The sequence below is a fragment of the Orcinus orca genome, chromosome 9 (genome assembly GCF_937001465.1).
Source record: "Orcinus orca chromosome 9, mOrcOrc1.1, whole genome shotgun sequence".
NCBI classification, from domain to species: Eukaryota; Metazoa; Chordata; class Mammalia; order Artiodactyla; family Delphinidae; genus Orcinus; species Orcinus orca.
The window spans coordinates 72573248-72595634 of NC_064567.1; the positions used below are offsets into that span (position 1 = coordinate 72573248).

The window sequence follows — 22387 nt, forward strand, 5'->3', positions numbered from 1 at the left end:
CCCTGAAACTTAATTTCTTAATCTCAAAACTGGGCAAAATTTTAGATATTTGTCTTCATACCCTGTTTGAAAAACATTGGTTAAACTAGATTAAGGTTTTAAGGGAAGCAGAATTTCAAAAGGGCAAAAAGAACAGTCATGGTATTAGGAACTTCCTTCTGATTTGTCAAACCAACCATATCAATACCATTTGTATACCATTAGAAGTTTCTATTTTTTACTGAAATTGTTTAATTAAGTGATTACAATGTATGAATTCTCTAGTAGATAAAAAATGTGACTAATATAGTCTTACCTTTATTCAAATAAAATTTGAGGAAGTATCTTACTCTAAAGATTTACTACCATAATTCCATGATCAATTATTAATCAGTAAGCACACATCTCTTTATTGATTATACAGTTGAAGAAGAAAAATTACTCAAGTAAAGAATTAGAAACCATGGGGATTTCTTTTTCCTTCACACCCTGCTACTCACTCTTTCCTTAGGTACATACTTCATCTTTTCCCTTTCCTTTTGTTTACAAAAATAAGTTAAGGATTTTTGCATGTGATAGACTCTTAGTTTTATGAGATGAAATTCACACAGATCTACAGAATATATTTAATGTAGCTAGAACTTTTGGAACCCAGAGATTGGATGAAATTAGGATGTGCTTGATACATAATAGGCAATACATACATGGTTTTTGAATGATTATATAAATTAGTGAATAAATGAGCAAATGATTTTCTGCCCAGTAAGGGGCTCTATTTCAGTATTAAGGATTGGAACAAATTTGATTGACATAAGCAAGCACCAGGGATTTGGCAAAAATTCTAGGCCATTCTTGGAGAATTTATAGAGCCATAACTGGCAGGTATTTCTTATACCTACAGTATAGAAATGCCCTCCCAAAAATTTACCTTTCAATTCTGTATCAGTAAGGCAGTTTAGCTTTCATGATAGTCTAAAATGTTTGAAACGGAAATGCTTCTTTAACAGCTGTAAATGTCAGAAGCATGTTCCAGATTTTAAGCTGTCAAGATTTAGCCTCTGTGATGATATATGTATTCTCAATGCTTTATTTAAATTTTACCAAAAAATATAAATGTTATTGGATTAAAATGATTATTTTCCTAACAAGCTGAGTGAGAAATATCTCTGAAGTGATCAAAATGCAGTCATGGAAATATGTGAAAAAATACAGCCATTTAAATGCAGATAATCCTTCAGTATTTTTTATGTATTTCAAATGTAACTGGGTCATTATGTGGAAACACTGTTTTTAATCGACCTTTTACAGAGACAAACTCTTTGATTTAGTTAAAAATTAAATCTAGAATGACATGATAAACTTGACTCTGTTTTGTTGCTTACATTAGAAACTGCTATAGTATACAACTAAAAAATGTCATCTCTGCAGAAACTCATTTCAGAAGTGAAAGTTCAGGTGGAAAACCAGATAAAAGGCATCTATTTTAACATTACTGCCATCTGTCCAGATGGGAGCAGAAAGCCAGGCACAGACGGATGCGGAAATGTGACAAGCAATGACGAAGTATGTGCGTGTGCGTTTTTCCCATTTAAAGTAAACTAAGTTGTTTGGCATGCTTTCTTACAGAAAAATCAAACCATTCAGAAAAACTTTTTTTACTACCGACCTCAAGAATCTCATTTACACTTCAAAGTAACTTTTATTATCTAATCCCTAAGTTCCTACTTCTTGTAACTCCATTGACTGTTTTCTCAAACTCTCTAGCTAAAATAAATAAATATATATCATATTAAATAATTATTTAATAATAATAACTTTAAACTTAGATGACACAGACAGTGAATGTTAGGAAATCATATCTCCTCAAACAAGAAGTGCCTATACTTAGGATGATGATAATAACTTTTTGTTTCAAATCTGAAAATTCTCAGAGTAAATGTGAAAGTTGAAAGTAAAAACGACAGAGAAGAATGCTGTTGATAAAGATTAAGAATTACAAAATCTTTCACTTTGTGATTGTCCCAGTACACTTGTATTAGCTCAATACAATGACCTACAAGGTACGGAAATTTGTTAAGAACAACAACAACAAAAAAAAAGGTGTCATCATTTAACTAAAAAGGAATGAGATATGGAAAAGAGAGATCCGGATATAGCAGCATCAGGAAATAGGACTGGGGAAGATACGGATTCTCCCAGGATTGGCACAATAGAAAGTAAATATACAGAAATATGCTTTTACAAGAAATTCTTGTAGAATGAAGTGATTTTCAGTGAGTCATTTACCTCTTGAGGCATCAGTTGCCTCATTTTTAAATAAACAGCTAGAACTAGAAGATTTCCAATCCTACCTCCATCCATCTCCAAGGTTCTATGATGTTATTATTTTAATATCATGCTATAGACAAAAAGAAAAAGTTATTGAAAGAGATTAAAAATCCTAGTATTCTAAGGTTGAATAAAGGAGAATCTTCCTTCTCTTTAGTTAGAATATAATTTTCTCTCTTGGGAAGTTTAGAATCTGCAGGTAGTATAGTTGTTCCAACAAGCTGTATATTTGAAATTAATTATTTCAAATTCAAATTCTGTAGGCTCCTCCATAATCACTCCTTGAATTTTGTTCAAAAGATATTTTATGCCAGTTTACAAAATACATATTTAATTTCCACTGAATATAGAGAAACTTTGTGCTAGCAAAAGATAGTGCTAAGTTAGTTTCTGAGAAAAGGTTACCTTTTTAGAAGTAGCTCTTTCTTTCAAAATCGATTTTGGCAGAATGGTTTTCCTTACTCCTTACATTTTTTTTCTTTTTCTTTGTCTACATCCCTTTTTTCCCCTCACTTTCAACCAAGTAGTATAAACAGTTTGACTAAGGAAGAGTCATTTGACCACTTAATTATATAAACCCCAAGTTTTGCTCTATTAATATTGGCAGTTGACCACATTATCCTACAGTCTGTTAATCCTTATATTTTTAAAGAGAAAAAACATTTCAAGTCTGACACCAACTGTATTGATTTTAATATTATGAGACTAACTCTAATTCCGAATGGATATATATATAACGTATAAACCTAAATTTAGACCTTTCATATCAGTGTGTATATTTGTGCTAGGCTTTTTGGTTGGGATGGATATCTATCTATCTATATCTATATACACATACATATATATATATAGAGAGAGAGAGTGTGAATCTCTATATATCCATATATATATCCATCTATATATATCATCCATATCTATTATCATCTATCTATCTATCTAATCTAATTCCATCCCAACCAAAAAGCCTAGCACAAAGTATTTTTAAATTGTAACTTATCTCAGTCTAACATGGAAAAAAAACATGTAACCTTCTTATTTGCCAAAGTACCTGAAGATCATAAGGTGAGTTAACAAATATAAATAGACACACTAAGCCAATCGTGTTGTACAGGAAGGCAAAATAGAGAAAAAGGAAAAATTTGGCAGGAGAAAGACATTCTGTAGTTTGCATGGGGGAAACCAATTCCTGCCAGGCCAGATCCTTAGTTGTGGACTAACATCTTCCAGTGAGACAAATGTATGACCTTTTATTGAGATCTTAAGATCTAAAAGTGAGAATCCTAAATCTTTTTCCCTTGAGTAACATCAGGGAAAGCCCCATATTTTCTTCATAACACCATGTATAAACTAAAATTTAACTCTAAAACTTACTTGGGCCCCTGGAAAACAGAAACAAAATAAAAATTGTTCATTTGAACAATTGTTCATCTCAGGGTTTTAAACCAGTAGAGCAGAAGCTCTTGACTTGACTTTATTTGATCTATCTTTAGTGCCAAATATATTCAGTAACTCCACATGTTAAGGACTGAATCCAGAAAATGGTCTATTCTCTCTCAAGTTTACTAGAAGTCAGTTGAGGATATAAATTAATGATCGGAAGTAGAGTACACATTTCAAATAGGCTTGAACCCATGTCCATTTAATGCTGTAATACAGGCAAGTCTCAGTCATTGCATCCTTTAACTCTCCAGTTCATTAATTAGGAAATAAATGAAATTAAAAAGGAATGTTATGTCTACATATGAGAATGCATGTGTAATTTATAAATATTAATTTCTATAAGATGGTATATTATTGACTTAAATATTATTAACAGATATAATATTGGTAATAAAAATTATCAAGACATATAAATATATTTTCTTCCTCCCCACCCAAATATTTAGGTTCTTTTCAATGTAACAGTTACAATGGAAAAATGTGATGTCATGGAAGGAAAGAGCTATGCAATAATCAAACCTATTGGTTTCAATGAAACCACTAAAATTCATATACATAGAAACTGCAGCTGTCGGTGTGATGACAGCAGAGGACCTAAAAGAAAGTGTGTAGAAGAAACTTTTCTAGATGCCAAGTGCTTCCAGTGTGATGAGAATAAATGTCATTTTGATGAAGATCAATTTCCTTCTGAAAGTTGCAAGTCACACAAGGATCAACCTGCTTGCAGCGGTAGAGGAGTTTGTATTTGTGGGAAATGTTTATGTCACAAAATTAAGCTTGGAAAAGTGTATGGAAAATACTGTGAAAAAGATGACTTTTCTTGTCCATATCACCATGGAAATCTGTGTGCTGGTGAGTATAAGTATGTACATGCAGTTATTTATATAGTTATATATTAAACTAGCATATATGTTAAAGTATCTTTAAATCACATCTTTATAATTACCAACTTTGACTATGAATTTAATATTCAAAGTCTGTGAAATTAGGACATAGCTACAGATTTACAGTACATGATTCTGATATTTATAGTTTAAATTATTTTATACAGGAAATATTTAAAAATTAAAACCAAAAGTTAATTGTTATTTTCAAGTATGCCTTGATCTTGTAAAGACATATACCAGAAAAGGAAATTACTGATAATGTCTGACAGATTTTCTATAATCTGGGTATTCTTCTAGAAGGATCTGATTCATTCTCATACGTGGTTACTCCCTCCATCTTGCTCAGAGGATAGTTAGCTATAAAAATATACTTTTCATTCATTGTAAAATTCTTAATGCATTATCATAGATGGCATTGTAAATCTGTAGTAATTTAAATTTCTCTAGTTTATTTTTGGAACAACGCCAGCAACAAAACTGTCAAAGAACAGAATTCTTCAAGAAAATGCTGGTTTCATAAGAAATCTAGATTAGGCCCAGAGGCCACACAAAGACCAGATTTAAAAATGAGATAATTTAAAATGAAAATATCAAAAGTACTTTTTGGCTAATTCAGTTTACTGCCACCTAGAGGTTAGATTCTAGAAAATATATGCAACATTTGAAAATTAATACAAAATATTATTTTTAAATGAATTAAGTTTTCTGTGACAGTGTGCTAAATCCACTTATTGTTAAAGCACCTTTTTAAAGTTTGCATTTTGGTAAGCAAATATTAATTAAATTATTGATGAAATGAAATATTTCATTGTAATAAGCATATGGAAAGTAACAAACCTATACAAAATAAATTTTTATTCTTGTGTAAATTAAAAATGTGCCCTATATCACATAAATATGTGATGGCAAATTTCCTTTATATTCTATCTTATACACATAATATTTTATATTCTAAACATTTATTCAGCTGTACCTGGTATCTAGGTAGAATGGATTATAGATGACTTTAGAACAAACTGCAATTGTCATCTAATATTTTAGTGTTAATCCTGTTTGGGACAGGGCAGAAAAAGAATTCTGAGATCATCATTTCCCACAGCTGTCAAGCTCTCAATGAACTTTGAAATACACTGAGAATCCCAGTCTCTGTTAATAGTAGAATTAAAAATCAATGCACTGGTCCTTCTATATGACTATGATACTACTGACCTACAGGCAGTTGAGAATCTGCTTTGAATTATTTGTATATAAGTTATAAATGCAAACTGTAGGCTGACAAGCATTTTCTTCACTAGCGTCCTTTGAGAATAAGAACACACGATCACAGATATGCTGGCTAGGATTAGGCATGCAGCCCATATACAGGGAACCGGGTCTGGCAGGCATTTGTTTGGCCTGGATATCATTAGTTCTACATTTAACAAATTGAGCTGATCCAACAGTAGATGCTAAGGAACAGTTACCCTGTGACGTGCTCCACAATAAAAGGAAGGAGGGAGGAAGCCAGGAATTGAGGGAAGGAAGGAAAGGAGGAAGAGAAGGAGGGAGGGAGGAAAAGAGAAGAAAGGAAGGAAAGAAGGAAGGAAGGGAAAGTCTTTGGCCAGATAAACTTGAAAAACATTTTACAGCCCTGAAAATTTACCCTCTCTTGAAGATTTCTAGTTCACATTAGCATATTAAATCTTGCATACTTCCTGCAGGCTAAAATCCACTTAACTGAGTATAATCAGTGTTCTTCAACTACAACATGCACACACATACCACCTTGCTTTCTTTCTTGCCTTCTCTCATTTAACACCTAATAACACCTCACAGCATACTTTAAGACATGTCCCACAAACCTGCTAAATAATGTGCTGAAGATGTGAAAGGATTACTTCAACTTCCCCAGAGATCTTATCTTTAAACAAGGCACTAGCAGAACTGAAGCACTTAAAAGGGTTTGCCAAATAGACCTTCAAAGTTATCCCAGGCCCTGAGCAATAATGAGTGACTAAGAGAAAAATTATGGAAGCTATTCATAAAATACCCATTTTTCAAATTTCAAATCAGACAACATTACATCAGCCTCTGTAGCTTTATATTTGTCTTTTTAATTTAAAACTGAATGTACAGCGACCTTCAAGTAGTTGGGCAGCCACTGCAGCAGGGCAGAATTCACAATTGTCAGCACAATAGATTACCATGGGGAGATTATCTACAACAGAACAGCTTTGAAAATAGACACTCCTAAGTCCTGGTATTGTTTATGTCAGACAAATAGAAAGTGATGCTGTTTCTATTCACTTGACTGTCAGTGTATTTCCATGGAAATGGAAGGGGAATTCATGTTTGGAAATGCTTCACAAAGTCAGTGACCTCAATAACTTAGGTCTTGGAGTGTCTTTGTTGCAGGGCATGGAGAGTGTGAGGCAGGCAAATGCCAGTGCTTCAGGGGCTGGGAAGGGGATCGGTGCCAGTGCCCAACAGCATCTGCCCAGCACTGTGTCAGTCCAAAAGGCCAAGTGTGTAGTGGAAGAGGCACATGTGTATGTGGCAGGTGTGAGTGCACCGATCCCAGGAGCATCGGCCGCTTCTGTGAACATTGTCCCACATGTCACACAGCCTGCAATGAAAACTGGTATGTGTTTCCTGATTCCAAATATACATAAAGCAGTCCTTCATTATAGTCATGTTCGACCTTTTCTATTTTGCCTACCTTAACCTAAAAGCAGGATCTTCTCCAGATAAATTGTTATCATCACGCTAAAAAAGAACTGAATGAGGAATTTAGGAATTAGAAGACTTAGATTCCAATCTTTGGCCATGCATGAAAATTTATCTAGGTATTCACTGCCTTTTTTGAAATAGGTTTTTTTTTTTAAAGAATAATATTCAGTGTTCATAAAGGTTCATTTTTTTTCCCCCAGCTTTTTTGAGATATAATTGACATATAACCTCGTGTAAGTTTAAGATGTACGATGTGATGATTTAGGGGCTGCCTGCTTCCCAACTTACTAATAATTAGCTGTTTAATCTAGGGCAAGATTTTTTAAATTCTTTGTGCCTCAGTTTTGTGATATTAAAAGTGAGGATAATAATAATACTGTGGTATAATTCTGTGAGATAATTAAATTAGATGTTCATGCAAAATATACCTAAACCTTTGTACTTGCTGCATAGTTCATAGAATAAATGTTAGCTGTTATTATTGTTTTATTTTTATTCTTTTAAAGATAAAAAGTGGTGGCTACGAAGCACTCTAGAAAGAAGTGATGGATAAGGGAAAGGTGATGTTAAATAATGGTGGCATTGTTGTTTTGTGCCAATAATTAATTTTCCAATAACAATTTGAGTCCTGCTCAAAGACCACTACTCAGAATATCACTGTGCCTTACAATTTGTTTTATTCAATTTTTAAAAAGACATTCTCAAGTAAAATTTTTTAAATTATACACTGTAGGTTATGTAACACACTAGGAAGATAACGATGGAGTGATGGAGGTATTTCTAATGAACCCAACCAAAATTTGAACTGTATGTTCATTGCTAAATTTTTCTAGTAGTATCATAATATTCATCTTCTAAAACATCTGTGCTAGCTGGTTTTGTTTTTGATTTTGCAGTGAGAGTATCTTATTCATTTCCTAGAGATTTTCTTCTCAGTACAGAAAAATCATTATGTTAATTTTATACATTAAAATATTTTAAGTGGTTAGAATGTAACTTTGCCATGATATTAAATTCAGCCAAGATTACAAATAAATGTCATAGTCTTCTTTCCCAGTTTTACAATTCTGCTGTCCTAAAGCAGTACCCTATTTTATTTTTTACAGAAAATACTATAGGCTACAACCTTTTAAAAAATTAAATGTTTTCACTTCTGTTTCCCCTTACAGGAATTGTATGCAATGCCTTCACCCTCACAATCTGTCTCAAGCTATACTTGATCGGTGTAAAACCTCATGTACTCTCAAGGAACAGCATTATGTGGACCAAACATCAGGTAAACAAAAGGTTAATAATCAAAGTACTGAAGAGTATCTGTAGAGAATCATATTTCCCAAAAAGGCTCATAATCAACCATCCTAAAGAAAGAACTAACTGCTTCAATGTTTTCAACCTCCAAGAAATAGTGCTCTATAAAACCAGCTGAGGATATTTGCCATGGTATGGCTGAATTGCTAGATCTCCCACCTAACAATTAAACTACCATCTCAACCACCCAGCTAAATTCGCATGCTGTGCACCTCCATGGAAGTATACCAAACAGATTTTCTAGAGAGATCTCAGTGAGCCAAGAATAGGAGTTTCCTAGGTAGAGTCCATTTCACCCTTAGAGACAAGGTCTATGGAGCCATCATTACCCTTCACAATCCAAACTTGTTTCCAGTTATAACCTTCCTCATGTCAAACGAACATTTATTTTCATGTTTCAGGTGAAGCCAAAAAATTCTAAGTAGCAATGATTTAATTTTGCAAAGTACATAATTTCAAAAGGGCCATTCCTCCCTGATAATTTTCATTCTGATATAAATATAATTTAGGGGTGAATGAATATAAAGGTGACACAATGGAAAGGGTATGGAAATTTTAGTCTGAAGACCTTAGCTTAAGGCATGTCTCCTGACACTAGTAGCTAAGAAATATCAGCCCTCTTACAAAATTTCACTGAGCCTCAGTTTCCTCATCTGTAAAATGGAGATAATAATACTAACCTCAAAGAGTTGTGTGATTAAATGAGCCAGTGAACATGAAAAAACTTTTTCAGTTAAAAGATGATATATGAATGGAAGAAACATGTGAAAGCTGAGTTCAAAGATCATTTTGGACAAAAGTTCATTAGAACTCAAAAGCCAGCACCCCCATTTTGTTCAGGTTTAGGGTGTTAAACTATATAAGAATTAGAAATGAAGCTTGAAATTATGTATTCATTAAAATGTTCCTACTGCTACTACTATTTCTAGTCTTTCCTCTAACCGGTAAGAATAATTCCAGGTCTTAAAGAGATTGCACAGGAGAATAAACTTTCTCCAGAGTTTTGTTTCCCTCTCCCCTCACATCCACACTAATCTTAGCCCATAATAAATTTGGCTTTGAAAAGAGCCCATGTGCTGCCAGCTGGGGCTGCAGCAATCACACCCCAAAGCCAAGTGCCTTTTCTAATAAATAAAGCTCTTATTGTCAACATGTAATTTATTATGTTAAGGAAACAAACCTATTCTGACCTAAGTGTGGTTACAAAAACTATTCCCTTAAAGCTCCTTAGGAAAAGCCCTTGCTTGACCTAAACTAAGAAAAGAGGCATGGCCAGGGCTAAATTTTTGGCTCCCCAAATTTTGAAATTTAAAAATGCATGCAGATTTGAGTCCCAAAAATGTCCATTAGAAATATTTGTAAAATGTATTAGTAGCTAGGGGGCTACCCTCCCCTTCACAACTATTGTGCAAGGAGAGGGAAAGGGCATTTGTTAGCCACCTCTATTATCTATCCACTTGATCACACTTAAAGGGTGTTCTTTTGGTCTTTCTGGCTAAGCTCCTACTAGGCAAGAAGCCATTAAGTGAGATCAAGCCACGTGCCACCTTAGCTGATTAAGTATTCTAAGTCAGCCAAGGGAAATGAAAGGCATGCATGTCACAAACCTGGGCACCACCAAGGGTACCACTTTTGAACAGAGCATCTTGGATTCTCTCTGCATGTGAGACTATAACAAAGGGAGACTTGCACTTGCATCTGGTGCTTCTATTCCAGTTAGTAGTCCTCCAGCCTCCTTTTAGCATTTCTTTCAAGGAACCTTATCACTATGACCAAGAGAAAACTGGGCTCTAAGTCTTCCCACTTAGAGAAGAGCCCCTGCCCTTGTTACTGAATTCTTGGCGTATTCAAGAGCAATGCTTGGTCATCCCTGGGATTTCAGACACAAATCACTCATGACTGACTGTTCTTCTAAGCCTTGGCAGGTCCCCTCCCAAAAGGCATTCTCAAGGAGACCTTCAGACAGTTAGGTGAAGTCCCCAAAGTCTGGAGGATGCACGGAAAACACATGCTTCTTTAGGCCAGGAGGTAATTTTGTGAGTGTGGGGCAGCTGGTGAGTTCTGTGGAGTACTTGCGTATTATGCAACCATGTTCCTCTTAGATTAGGGTAATACCTCTGGCAGCCACAGAGCCTGCAGATTTTCCAACTAGAGTTTGCCAAAGGTCTAGGGCTAAAACAGAGACCTAGAATGCCCCTCCTCTTAATGTAGCATTTCCTTTTCCAGCTAGTAATTATCTGTTCTTGAAAAAACAAAAAGCAGAATTTTTAGAAGCAAAATAGGATAGATGTGGTTAACAGACAAGTAAAAAATAAATTAATAACAATTGAGGAAAGAGATTTGGGTATTGTCCCAAATTATACACTCCCATTTCCTGGAGAAGCTATGTGTAATAATAATGAAAACTTACACTGCAGTTTCAAAGGAAATATTTATTCATCTATTAAAGTAGTACTGATTTTAGCTTCTGCAGATGTTTACTTTATTTTCCATTACTGATGTGTAACAAATGAGGAGTAAGCATAACAAGAAAAACATACGTTAATGCACGGAGCTGTTAAATAATTTTTTAAATCCTATTTTCCACTTAGTGATCCACACCACACCAAAATACTGTCCCTCTCTCTGTCATGGATAAAATTATATTTGGTTAAGGGATTTGGACATATTCCAGTTAGTTCAAATAAAGAATCAAGCTGCAAAGAAATAATCTTATTGAATACCTTAATTGTGGCTACTCTCCAAAAGAGAGTTTTCTGTTGAAAAGATTTGAATAATAAATGTGTAATAATAATTAGTTTACTTCTTGAATCAACAATGGCAGTCCTCTATTTTGAAAATGTAGATTTGCAAATATCTCTGATCCTACTGAGATGATGAACACTATTTACTTCTAACATTATTGTTAGAGCCCTTTGATTTACTCATTCCAGTTTTTTAAACCATTTATTCGTTTGCTTCTTTACAGAATGTTTCTCTAGCCCAAGCTACTTGAGGATATTTTTCATCATCTTCATAGTTACATTCTTGATTGGGTTGCTTAAAGTCCTTATTATTAGACAGGTGATACTACAATGGAATAGTAATAAAGTTAAGTCCTCGGCAGATTACAGGGTGTCAGCCTCAAAAAAGGTCAGTGAATTCTAAAACAGAAATACTTTCAGTATGTTTTTGTCTACTTTCAATATTTAGGCACTTAATTAATGATAATATTTCTTCTCCATCAAGGACAAGTTGATTCTGCAAGGTGTTTGCACAAGAGCAGTAACCTACCGACGTGAGAAACCTGAAGAAATAAAAATGGACATTAGCAAATTAAACACTCATGAAACTTTCAGGTGCAACTTCTAAAAAGATAAAAAAGTACTTTATGGGAAACTGGATTTTTAATGATCGCTCCTAAAAATTATTATTATAAAATAATAATTTTATAAGTCACAGGAGGAGATAAATTTTCTAGATCATGCCAGTTGCTGGTTGTCCACTCGAATGAAGACTGACAAGCATCCTCATCATCATGTGACTCACACTGCTGCTGAATTCTTCAGAGAAAAATGTGTCTTACTACTGTTTGATACTAGTATCATTGTAGCACTTTACTGTAATATATAACTTATTTAGATCAGCATAGAATGTAGATCATCTGAAGAGCACTGATTACACTTTACAGATACCCGCCATTTCTACACTTCCCAGAGAGACAATGCTGTGAGATAGTTTTGGCATTGTGTCACTACAAGGGTACAGTAATCCCTGCACCAAACATGCAGATGAAAAAATAATACGGCAGTTATACTAATGTTGCCAAACACTTTAACAATTGGCAGTGAATAGACAAGAACAGATAGATAAGTAAATGATTAGTGTTTCACTCATTCAAGAGATGAACAGATAAAACCTTAATCTTGAGGGATATTGCTTTTGAAACTAGTTTCATGCATGTGTGTTTGTTTTCTTCTTTTACAAGATGGATATTAATTCTAACATTCTTTCCTCTTCGCCTTTATATTTTGGTTTTCTTTCTTACAGGATAAGTTTATATAATGTCACAGATGACTGGATTAAATAAGTGCTAAGTTACTACTGCCATAAAACCTAATAATAATACAATGTCACTTTATTAGAATACTTTTAAAAGCCGAACATTTAATAAGGGACACTTCAAGTAACATCAAAATTTGAACAGCTTCGTTGTGTGCAGATGTGGAGCTTTATATCTTCTTACCTGGTAAACTGGATGGATTATTTCACCATTTCATTTGTCTAATCATCAGGTTGAAATTCACGAGATATTTAGAAACTCTGTGGAGTTTCTAAGCAAAGTGCCACACTTTTGAGTCTTCTCCAATATTTATTCCAAGTAGATAGTAGCATTTTTCAAATTAAAAGCTAAATTAAGCTATATTAGTTTTGCCCTTCAATGCAGTCTAAGGACATTCTTTCTTTGAATCACCTCAACCTTACTCACCAGAATTCTAAAAGTACACAATTGGAGGATAGACAATATCTTAGAAATAAGCTAATTCACTCTTGTACTTAGTCAGAGAACTGAGGCTCAGCAAGTTTAAATGATTTCTCAAAAACCCCTAAGTGACCAAGTGACAACATTCAAAGAGAACTATTTTCTTATTGCCAGGCCAGTGTTCACTGAACAATGTCATACTACCTCTTAAATCTTTAAAATAATCAATTGGCAAGTATTTTTAGATGTGATTTACTGAAGTCTTAAGTATAAGAAAATTTCAAAACAAAGCAGAAAAGAGTAATTCAAACAGAATTGTCCATGGTCGGCTTCCAGTCTATCTGCTAATCAGCTTCTAAGAGACTGCAAAATAGCCTAACTAGAGAGAAGTCCATTCACACCATAGCCTGTGTGAACGGCGCCCCCTGGAGTTGTGCAGTGCTCCGTGCTCAGCCAGAGAGCTTGATACAGACAGAGGCCATGAACTTTTATCCTCCCCAACAGGAACTTCCTCACAATTACCATATCCTTACAGACTTATTCAGTCTGATTTTATTGGCTAGAAGTCCAACAGTCCTGTATGCAGTACAGAGCTTTGCCTATGACAACTAAGGAATATATTTTAAATTCCTTTAAAATGTCTTCTTATAATCAGCTTCCCAGACTTTCTGTCTTCCAGCACTTGAGTTAAAGTGCCAGATATTTGCATTTCGATGAAGACTAAATCCCACTCCATATTCTACCCTAAAGAGGATTTAAAAACATATAATAAGTTGTTCTGCAGCCAACAAACACAATAACTCCATCAGCTGTCCCCTGCAGCCAAGCAATTATGATGCTAGCTTGAACTGTATGTCTTTCCCCAAATGAGAAATCAGCAGCATTGACATAATTCAGTACTGTGACTCACTTATGTAAAATACCTTTGATCACCAAGGATAATGCAAAACGTTTTGAAGCATGCCTGTCACAGCATCCTTTTTAAAAAAGAAAATAAATGGATATTTGACAGCCCCAAAAAAGGAAAAAGTGGAAAATATCCATTCACTGAAATGCTGAAAATTTTAAAACATTTAAAAATTTTAAAACATTATGATGTTCATAAGCTAATTTCTATGTGGGCTGAGTTATCCAAAATAGCATAATAAAATGAAATTCTTAAAATAAAGGGATATATATTCTGACACTCTCACTAGTTTGCACTAATTTATAGTGGAACAAGGCTCTTCTCATAGGAAGGGACAAACTTTCTGATAGGCAGTTCAATGATAGATGATGACTGCAGTTACGCTTGTGATGTCTTGTGTTTTCCTTTTTTACTTAAAGGTCTAATTCTTAAAAGATTTTAGAGCTTACATTTACTTGAATAATTGACATTTTCCTTGTGAGAAAAGAATTAATATTTGACTAGCTAGAATTAATTAAAAGTTAAGGGAAACAGGGTATTCTTAGATTAAATAATTTATGTAAATAAAGCCTATTTTCAACTAATATGAACACAGGAGCCTTTTGAGATTCACTGATATTAAACACGAGTTATGAAACTTTAAATGATTAACAAAGTTAAGAACTTCAACAACACTTTTGGTACGACAGCATTTCTGTGCCCTAAAGTATTTCATGATTTAGAAATGTGCCATATATGCACTACAATATAAGTGTATGCATTTTACTTCTCTGGGGATATCTTTACACTGCAGTGTACATGCATTTATAAGCATCTGATATCTTTTTTTGAAATTTATTAATATTTATGAAGTCTCAGACATTCTCTGAAACACTCAGAAATTCACTAAAACTCTGATTATGTCCTAAATGTTTAATTTAGCTTTGGTTTATAAAGATAAAAAAAAAATCTAAGGTTAAACAGAATAGATTTCTCTGGAGGCAAATTTTTCAAAATTCAAAATTAAAATTAGTGGATGCATCAGATGCAACACTTCACTAAAGAATAAATTTCAAAATTTTTTAATATACACTTAATATCTATTGAAGATATTCTTATGTATGACAATGGGCATCTATAAGATGTTGAAATATGATTATGATGGACTATGAAAATTTTTCTCCTTAGAATTATGTTCCTCCTGTTACCTGATATAGTAAGTTAAACTCAATGGCTTTTCCTTCTTTTCCTTACTCCTGTTCTTTTCTATTCATTTTTCCTAAGAGAGTGCCCCAAAACTTCAAGCTCAATAAGCCTAATTGTGAAAAATAACTGACTGTAATGGTATAATGAAGTTCTTCATTTCCATACATCTCTTAATGATTTTAAAAGTTATTTGAATCTATGCACCTGAACAAAGACCCATTAAAAATGAAGAATTTTAAATTTTTACAACTGTTCGACTTCTTTCAATTTTAAAGGATTTGAGATCTATATATTTTAATAAAAGTATCAAGTGAAACACAACCACTTGGGAGTTCAATCATGTGCATATTATATTGTTTTATTTACTCTTAACATTTAATTTACAACTATCCTTATTTATATCGACCTTAAGAACTCCACTTCATGCAATGCAAACTGAGATATATTTTGAAAGAAATATAAAACTAGCATTCTTTCAGATCATTTCCCTTTTCTCTTATAATTCCTCAATGGTAAATTTATTATGGGTAACTAATTATCCATGTTCATATTTCATTAATTCTAAGACATCCACTTTTTAATTTAACATCTCTAAAATGTATCTTACAGTTGTTGACCTCTTAATGCAGTGTTTGAAGTTTTGCTTAAATAAACATTATATTAATTTATCTTTAACCAAATGTTCATGGGTATAGGGACATTCATTTTTGTATAAATATTTAATAACACATTTATGATAACATGTGAAGTCAGTTTTCAGTACATCTGGATCACATACAACTCAACATGGAGCCTAACCATCTGATTATGAGTTCAAATCCTGTAGACCTTTAGGTTATAAAAGCTCTTTCAGCCTCCTACTTATGCTTTACGCTAGTGGCTACAATTTCAGCGAACCCTAACCTAACTGACAAGAATGAGTGAGTTTCTCCCAGGTTTGTTAACAAATTTTTATTCTTTCTATTACTTCCTAAAGAATACTTGCATATGATCATCTCACTTTTAGACAGAATTAACTGGAAAAATATTACATAAAACCATCAGATTTAGATTTTGCATATTTAGGTTTTGCAGCATCTTGTATGTTGTATGTCAATGACAGGAGAAAAATATATAACCAATCAGTGTTGTAGGAAAACTTTCCTTTCAAGTTCTCTTACATTTTTATTCTTTATCATTTCTGTTCTTTTGTTTGACTTTTTTCTTTGGCTCTGATAAATTCACCTTAAGCCCATGTAACAACTGTCATAAAACTGCATATTTAAATTATTTGACTTATATGAAACAATTGTTCAGCTATCTGGGCAGCTGTTAATGAAATATCTGAGAGTAATAACACTACTCTTTTATCTACCTGGATTACTTTTTCCCACAAAAATTTACCTTTGTAAGGTAATTCTATTAATCAGGTTTCTAACCTCCATAACCTATTTCAGTTAAAATCATCTAATCCAACAATAAAAAAACCCAAAACACTGCAGTCATCAAGGATGGAAATTGTATGACTTGTGTAAAAAATCTTTACTAACTTTACACTGTACAACAGATAAATGTGATTTTGATAACAATTCCACACAATAAGTATGGCACATAGATTTTATTAATATTGAATATAAAATATTTTAATTCTAAATTAAAATAAAATATAAATTTGCACATATTAATATAGAAATTCATTTGGTGTATATTTAACATAACTTTAAAACCATTTTACATTTACCAGCTACTTCATTAAAGTTTTTTAAATGTCTGCAAAAAAAGTAGAAATGTTTTTAAATTTCAGTAATATAACCTATGTGTTTCATTTAAGTCCTGCCTTTGTAAAAAAAAATTTTTTAATATAGAGTGTATTTTTAAATTAAAATATTTGAATATAAAATAGTTCTAAGAAAGAAACTATTTCTCATTAAGCAAGTTTCTTATTATTTCTGGCTTTGAATTATACATAAATTTAAATTGCCTTAAATGACATAGAAGATCGGGGAATACGATGATTTCACATTGTATACTATGAGCCTGTTCATATAATTCTGATTGACTACTAACTTTGGTTTATGTATTTATTAAAGAGCTGACACTGTAGTTTGTTGAGATGTTTATTTTTATAACAGAGCTTATAACAGTTATGACAAGGCATTTAATTAATGCATCATTCTGTTTAAAAGTAGGTGTTAACCAATATGAAATTCTATGTTTTAAAATAAAAATGTAAAGATCTAAGTATGCACAGAATGCTTCTTTATTTCTTATTGTGTGCTACATGACTCTCAGCACTGCCAGACAATAGTACATTGTCACACAAGGAAATGTAATAACATTCATACATGGTCATTGGTAGAGGACATTACATAATTCCAAAAAGCTACTACTTCTGGAAAACTGTAGAGCCAATGATAAAGATGTGAGGCCATCCTAATTACTCTATTTCCCTTCAATAACCACCCAATGGTGAAAGCAGAAGGAATATCCTAATTACAAAAACTGAAAAATTAGCTAAAAGACAAACTGGGCTTTTTCTAGCAGACAAAGGCTTCTACCATCACCCTGATACAAACATATCATGTTCATAATCTTCAACTGCACATTCTCCAGAGCCATATTTAAACAAGTGAAATTTATGGAGTACCCTTGTGTTGTGATTTTCCTTTATTTAATCTAGTGGAAAAACTAAAGCAGATGAGGGAGCACACTGAAAGTTAAATAAGATATGCAGACAGATTTCCTGTCCTTAAGGAGTTTTAATAGTTTGAAGGAAAGGATATGTGTAGCATACTATAGATAAAAGGGTTTCACTGGAGAGATCAGATGGAAGCTATCAGGAGGTTTAACAAGGCCTTTGTTTTTGAGGATTCATCCCAGTTGGGTTTGGGCTACAGTCTTTCAGGCTCAGAATACTGATTTTGTTATGAGTGTTGTTTGGCCCCATTTTCCCCTTCCCTCTTTAGCAATAGGACCCACACCCTGAGTTTGAATAGAGCACACAGCTGAGACTTAACTACCCAGACTCCTTTGCAGCTAAATGTGGTTACAGGACTAAATGTTGGCCAGTGGGGCAGGTGCGAGAGGAACCCAGGATCTCACTTCCCCTTTCCATGTTTTTGCTATCTCGACCACTAGCGGTGTCTTGGCAAAGGAAACCCTGTGCTGAAATATTCAGAGCTTCCCCTTCAGCCAAGAACTGCTCTCCTCAACTGAACCCTGGTAGGGAAACAATCTGTTTAGCTAAACCATTGCATTTGATGGTATAGCAGATATTTTGTACTCTAATGATGTGTTATTTATATAATTGTCTTACTCCTCAGCGATAATAAATACCATTTCTGTCAATTTTTCAAATAAGGAAAACAACACACATAGAGGTTAAGCACCGTGTATAAATGAACGCAGCCAGTAGGTGGCCAAGGCCGGATTCATAGGAAGATCTGTTTTTCATTCCATAAATGACTGATCATATGTTTTATGAGGATAGATTTTTACTAAGTTAATTAGTTTTACTAGTTTAACTATGTCCTTATGAACCAAAAAAAGGTGCAATAAAGTTGAGGAGCTAATATATGTGCAGAAACACTACACAGGAAGAAGTGAATGGAACTTAAAAATGAAAAACAAAATGTTAAGTGCACTCAGATGCTGTAACTAGACTGGAGCAGTCCATGGAGGATAGCATTTGGCCTACGCCTTGCAGGAAAGGTAAGTGTAGCCATGCAGAAAAGCAAGGTCATGGAGAGGTAAGGGAATAGTAAAGTAGAAAAGGGTGGGGATTCCATCCAAGAACATTGAAATCTTGTTGAGATGCAGCACTGGATACTGAAAAACAGTAACCTACAGGTTCTAGTCTATGGAAAGCCTGCTTTCCTGACTAAGAAGTTTGAACTTTGGTTACTAGGAAAAAGCAAGCCCTGAAGTTTTTGCACAGAAAAGTGGTATTACTGGAACTATACATGGTTTGGAATATACTAACATAAACTAAATATAACTTTTAATTAAACATTAATTTTATCCCCTCTAACACTAAATATAAATACCACTTAATAATGTTAAATATTTAATTCTATTAAATGCCATTTAATAATAAATTTAAATACTATTTAATACTAATGTAAAAGAAACTGAAGTATACAAAAGCAGAAAAATTTGAAAATCCAACTTCCTAACGGCAATCACTTTCATATGTAGGCATATTTTCACTTTATTTTTCTATGCACTTTATAGCTTATTATGCAGATAACACATATTTGTGGTAAAACATCTAAAAATACCTTGACATTAAAATTAAAATAAATATTACTCCAATCCAACCACTCAGAGTTGACCATTGCCATATATTATGTGTGCGTGTGTTTGTAACTAAGAAAGAAATATGCTATTAATAGTATGGTATAAAGATATTTTTTCTTCGAAAACATTTCAAACATTTTTCCATGTCAAGATTTAAACTATAGTTTTACTAGGTGAATATAATCCCATCCAAGAATGTGCCACAATCATAGCTCTATGTTCAATGACAAAAAGAATGAGCAAGAAATGATACCAAATATAAAACAATGGTCAACAACTTTAGTATTCAATAGGAGGAGACTGGTTAAGTAAACTGTTTTTGAATGGGAGAGATTTGCACATTTATAATGGCAGAGGAGAGGGAACCAGTGCAGAGAGAAATGTTTATATTGGGATGGTTTGTATTGGTCTAAGGTACAATAGGGGAGCATTTCAAATTATGACAAAGTGGAATCAGTGAAATGAGCTTAGAGAATTTTCGTGAGGAAATAAAGATTTAGACAAAAGTACAAAGGGAGGGAATAAGAGCTACTGCTACAAGGAAAATTAGAGAGAACTTGGAGATTGGCTAGATACAGGTGATAAGGAAAGAATTTAGTTGAACAGAATTCTAATGCCAACTCTGAAAGTCACTACAGACTTCTACCCAAATTGGATAAAACTCCCAATCTGGTCTCACAAACCACATTGTTCTTGCCAGTCCATGACTTTTAGACTAAATTCTAACTTCATCAAAATATTTGGCCAGACAAAACCAAAGCTGCAAATTTTTAAACCATGTCAATGGTCATGCTTTCAGTACTATCAAAATAAGCCTAAGCGCAAGATAAGCAGTATCTCCTTTTAACCTAGTTATTTATATATGAATATTTTGATCATAATCAGAAGTAGTGGTGGGCTGCACAAGAAAAACAAATGGCACCTTGGCTTCCAACTTGGCAATCCTATTTAGCACTTATTTGGACTGGTGCATTATTTCGTACTCAGGGCCCAGTGCTGTTTAGACTTTTTCCAATGAATTGCTTAAAGGTCATAAAAAACTATCTGTCTATAGTGGTGAGAGGAAAACTCTTTCTTTATTGGGCTTTGTCATACTTTGTGCGGTTTTTCCATTGTTATGAGTACAAAATACATTCTAACCATCATTAAAGTCATGAGAGATAATTATCCATTTAAGAAAATCTTAATTTGCCATTAACATTTTTTAAAATATTTTCCCTTATTAAATTAAGAATAATCTATAGGTCCGTGGTTTTCAAAGGGTAGTTCCCAGACCAGCAGCATCAGTGTCACATGAAAACTTGTGAGAAATGCAGATTTTTAGTCTCTACCCCAAATCTTCTGAATCTGAAACTCTGGGAATGGGGCCCAGAGATCTGTGTTTTAACAAGCTCTCTAAGTAATTCTGATGCCTGCCAAAGTTTAAGAACCATTTCCATAAAGAGTAAAAGTTAGCATCAGGAAACCAAAAGCTATAGAATATGCTTACTGGTGCACATAGACGAGTACCTGATACTCAATACTCAGTGCAAGTACTTATTTATTAAGTGTTGAATGAGTCAGTGATGTTCTATTTTCTCTGAGCCCCTCAGACATGTCCCTTTGAAAAGACTGTGCTCAAAATTTGTCTGTCATTTATTATAGCTAAAATCAAAGTAATAAAATGATTGTCTGGTATGTTGTTTACGAAAATAAAATTGACTTCAATTACTTTTTAAAACAAGTCTAACATATCCAGTGTATGAAGAGGCCCACATTAAATATTTTTATTAGCTACAGGCAGTTATCTTTTTTTTCTGTCACTTAAACACTGTTCTTCCCAAAAGCTAAATGCATACAGATTTATGTGTGGGTGTATGAGATAGTGGAGGATCTCTACCACTGCCCTAATTAATAGGGAAACTCCTAACATGGTCTGTGGAGTTCCATCTTGGTTAGAGGGCTGAATCTTATCTTCATATTCTCATGTCCACCAAAGTATACAACTTCTCTCCCTCCTCTCTGTTCAGAGACACTTGCAAGTGTCAAGGTCTATTGGCTGTCTATAGGGAATACAAGTGGGACAGCGATACCAAGGACAGCTGGGTGCAGCATCCCTTCCATTCCACCCACTGGTCACTGGAGTAGAAAACCCTTCTGCTCCCTCTTACTTTGAGGAATCACATTTGTTAACTCTTCTCTAAGAAAAATATCTAAGTCACCCCTTTCTCCCTTACCCCAGATCCAGTTTTATCTCATCCTGAAAAGAAAAAAGTAGCTCTACAGGCATGCATTCAAATTTGTCTCTGGTCCTCTAAATTTTGAACTGATTTTGGTAGTATTTCTGCTTTAGTGTGGACTTGGACAAGGGAAAATAACCTGTACAGTATCAGTGAATAGAAAAAAGGAAAGGAAACATATGCATATGTGTATATAGGGGCAGACAGACCCAAAGAATAAGAAATGGTACTGAGAACTTATTCTGGGGCTCTGGATCCCTCAGGCCAAGGAGGATATAAAGAGAGGGCAGAGACAGGAAGGAATGGATACTGTTAAAAATAATTTTTGAGAGACCCTTTGCCTTGGGTCTCCACTTCAGCTTTCTTTGGGGATAGGAGGGGATATTCCCTCTAACTTGCAGCCTAGTGTGGCTTCAAGGGAACTCTTAGGACCTTTGAAATGTATTCCCTACACTTGGGAGACAGAATTCTGATGCCTAGCTCATGCCAGAAAAAGACGCTTCATCATAGATTAGTGCTCATAACACATAAGGCTGCGGCCTGGGTCCTATCTCCCCCAATGAAAACTAGAGGGGAAGAATGGCAAGTATTAGGTATGTCTGTCCTAATTCTAACCAAGTGTCATTCTTACTCTACAAGTATATAATCATTATATATATATATATATAAAATTCTCTATTTAATG

General features: G+C 33.8%; 1 protein-coding gene and 1 long non-coding RNA gene across 5 annotated transcripts in view; both read left to right on the plus strand.

Moving 5' to 3' along the window:
* LOC125965339 (uncharacterized) overlaps positions 1 to 17425 on the plus strand; it is a 702471-nt gene extending 685046 nt beyond the window's left edge. The window contains exon 2 of the long non-coding RNA XR_007479104.1: positions 15221 to 17425. This is a non-coding gene — a long non-coding RNA (uncharacterized LOC125965339). The remainder of the gene's footprint in view (positions 1 to 15220) is intronic.
* Positions 1 to 17425, plus strand: part of ITGB8 (integrin subunit beta 8) — a 96470-nt gene extending 79045 nt beyond the window's left edge. For 3 of the 4 annotated variants that reach the window (XM_004263452.3, XM_049714589.1, XM_033440568.1), the window contains 6 exons: positions 1408 to 1542; positions 4194 to 4599; positions 7029 to 7254; positions 8513 to 8619; positions 11620 to 11783; positions 11880 to 17425. In XM_004263452.3, the coding sequence (XP_004263500.1) occupies positions 1408 to 1542; positions 4194 to 4599; positions 7029 to 7254; positions 8513 to 8619; positions 11620 to 11783; positions 11880 to 12002 (1161 nt within the window). In that variant the 3' untranslated portion in view covers positions 12003 to 17425. Of the gene's footprint in view, positions 1 to 1407; positions 1543 to 4193; positions 4600 to 7028; positions 7255 to 8512; positions 8620 to 11619; positions 11784 to 11879 lie in introns of those variants that run through there. The other variant, XM_049714590.1, reaches the window with a different exon arrangement.
* Positions 17426 to 22387: the final 4962 nt, after the last annotated feature.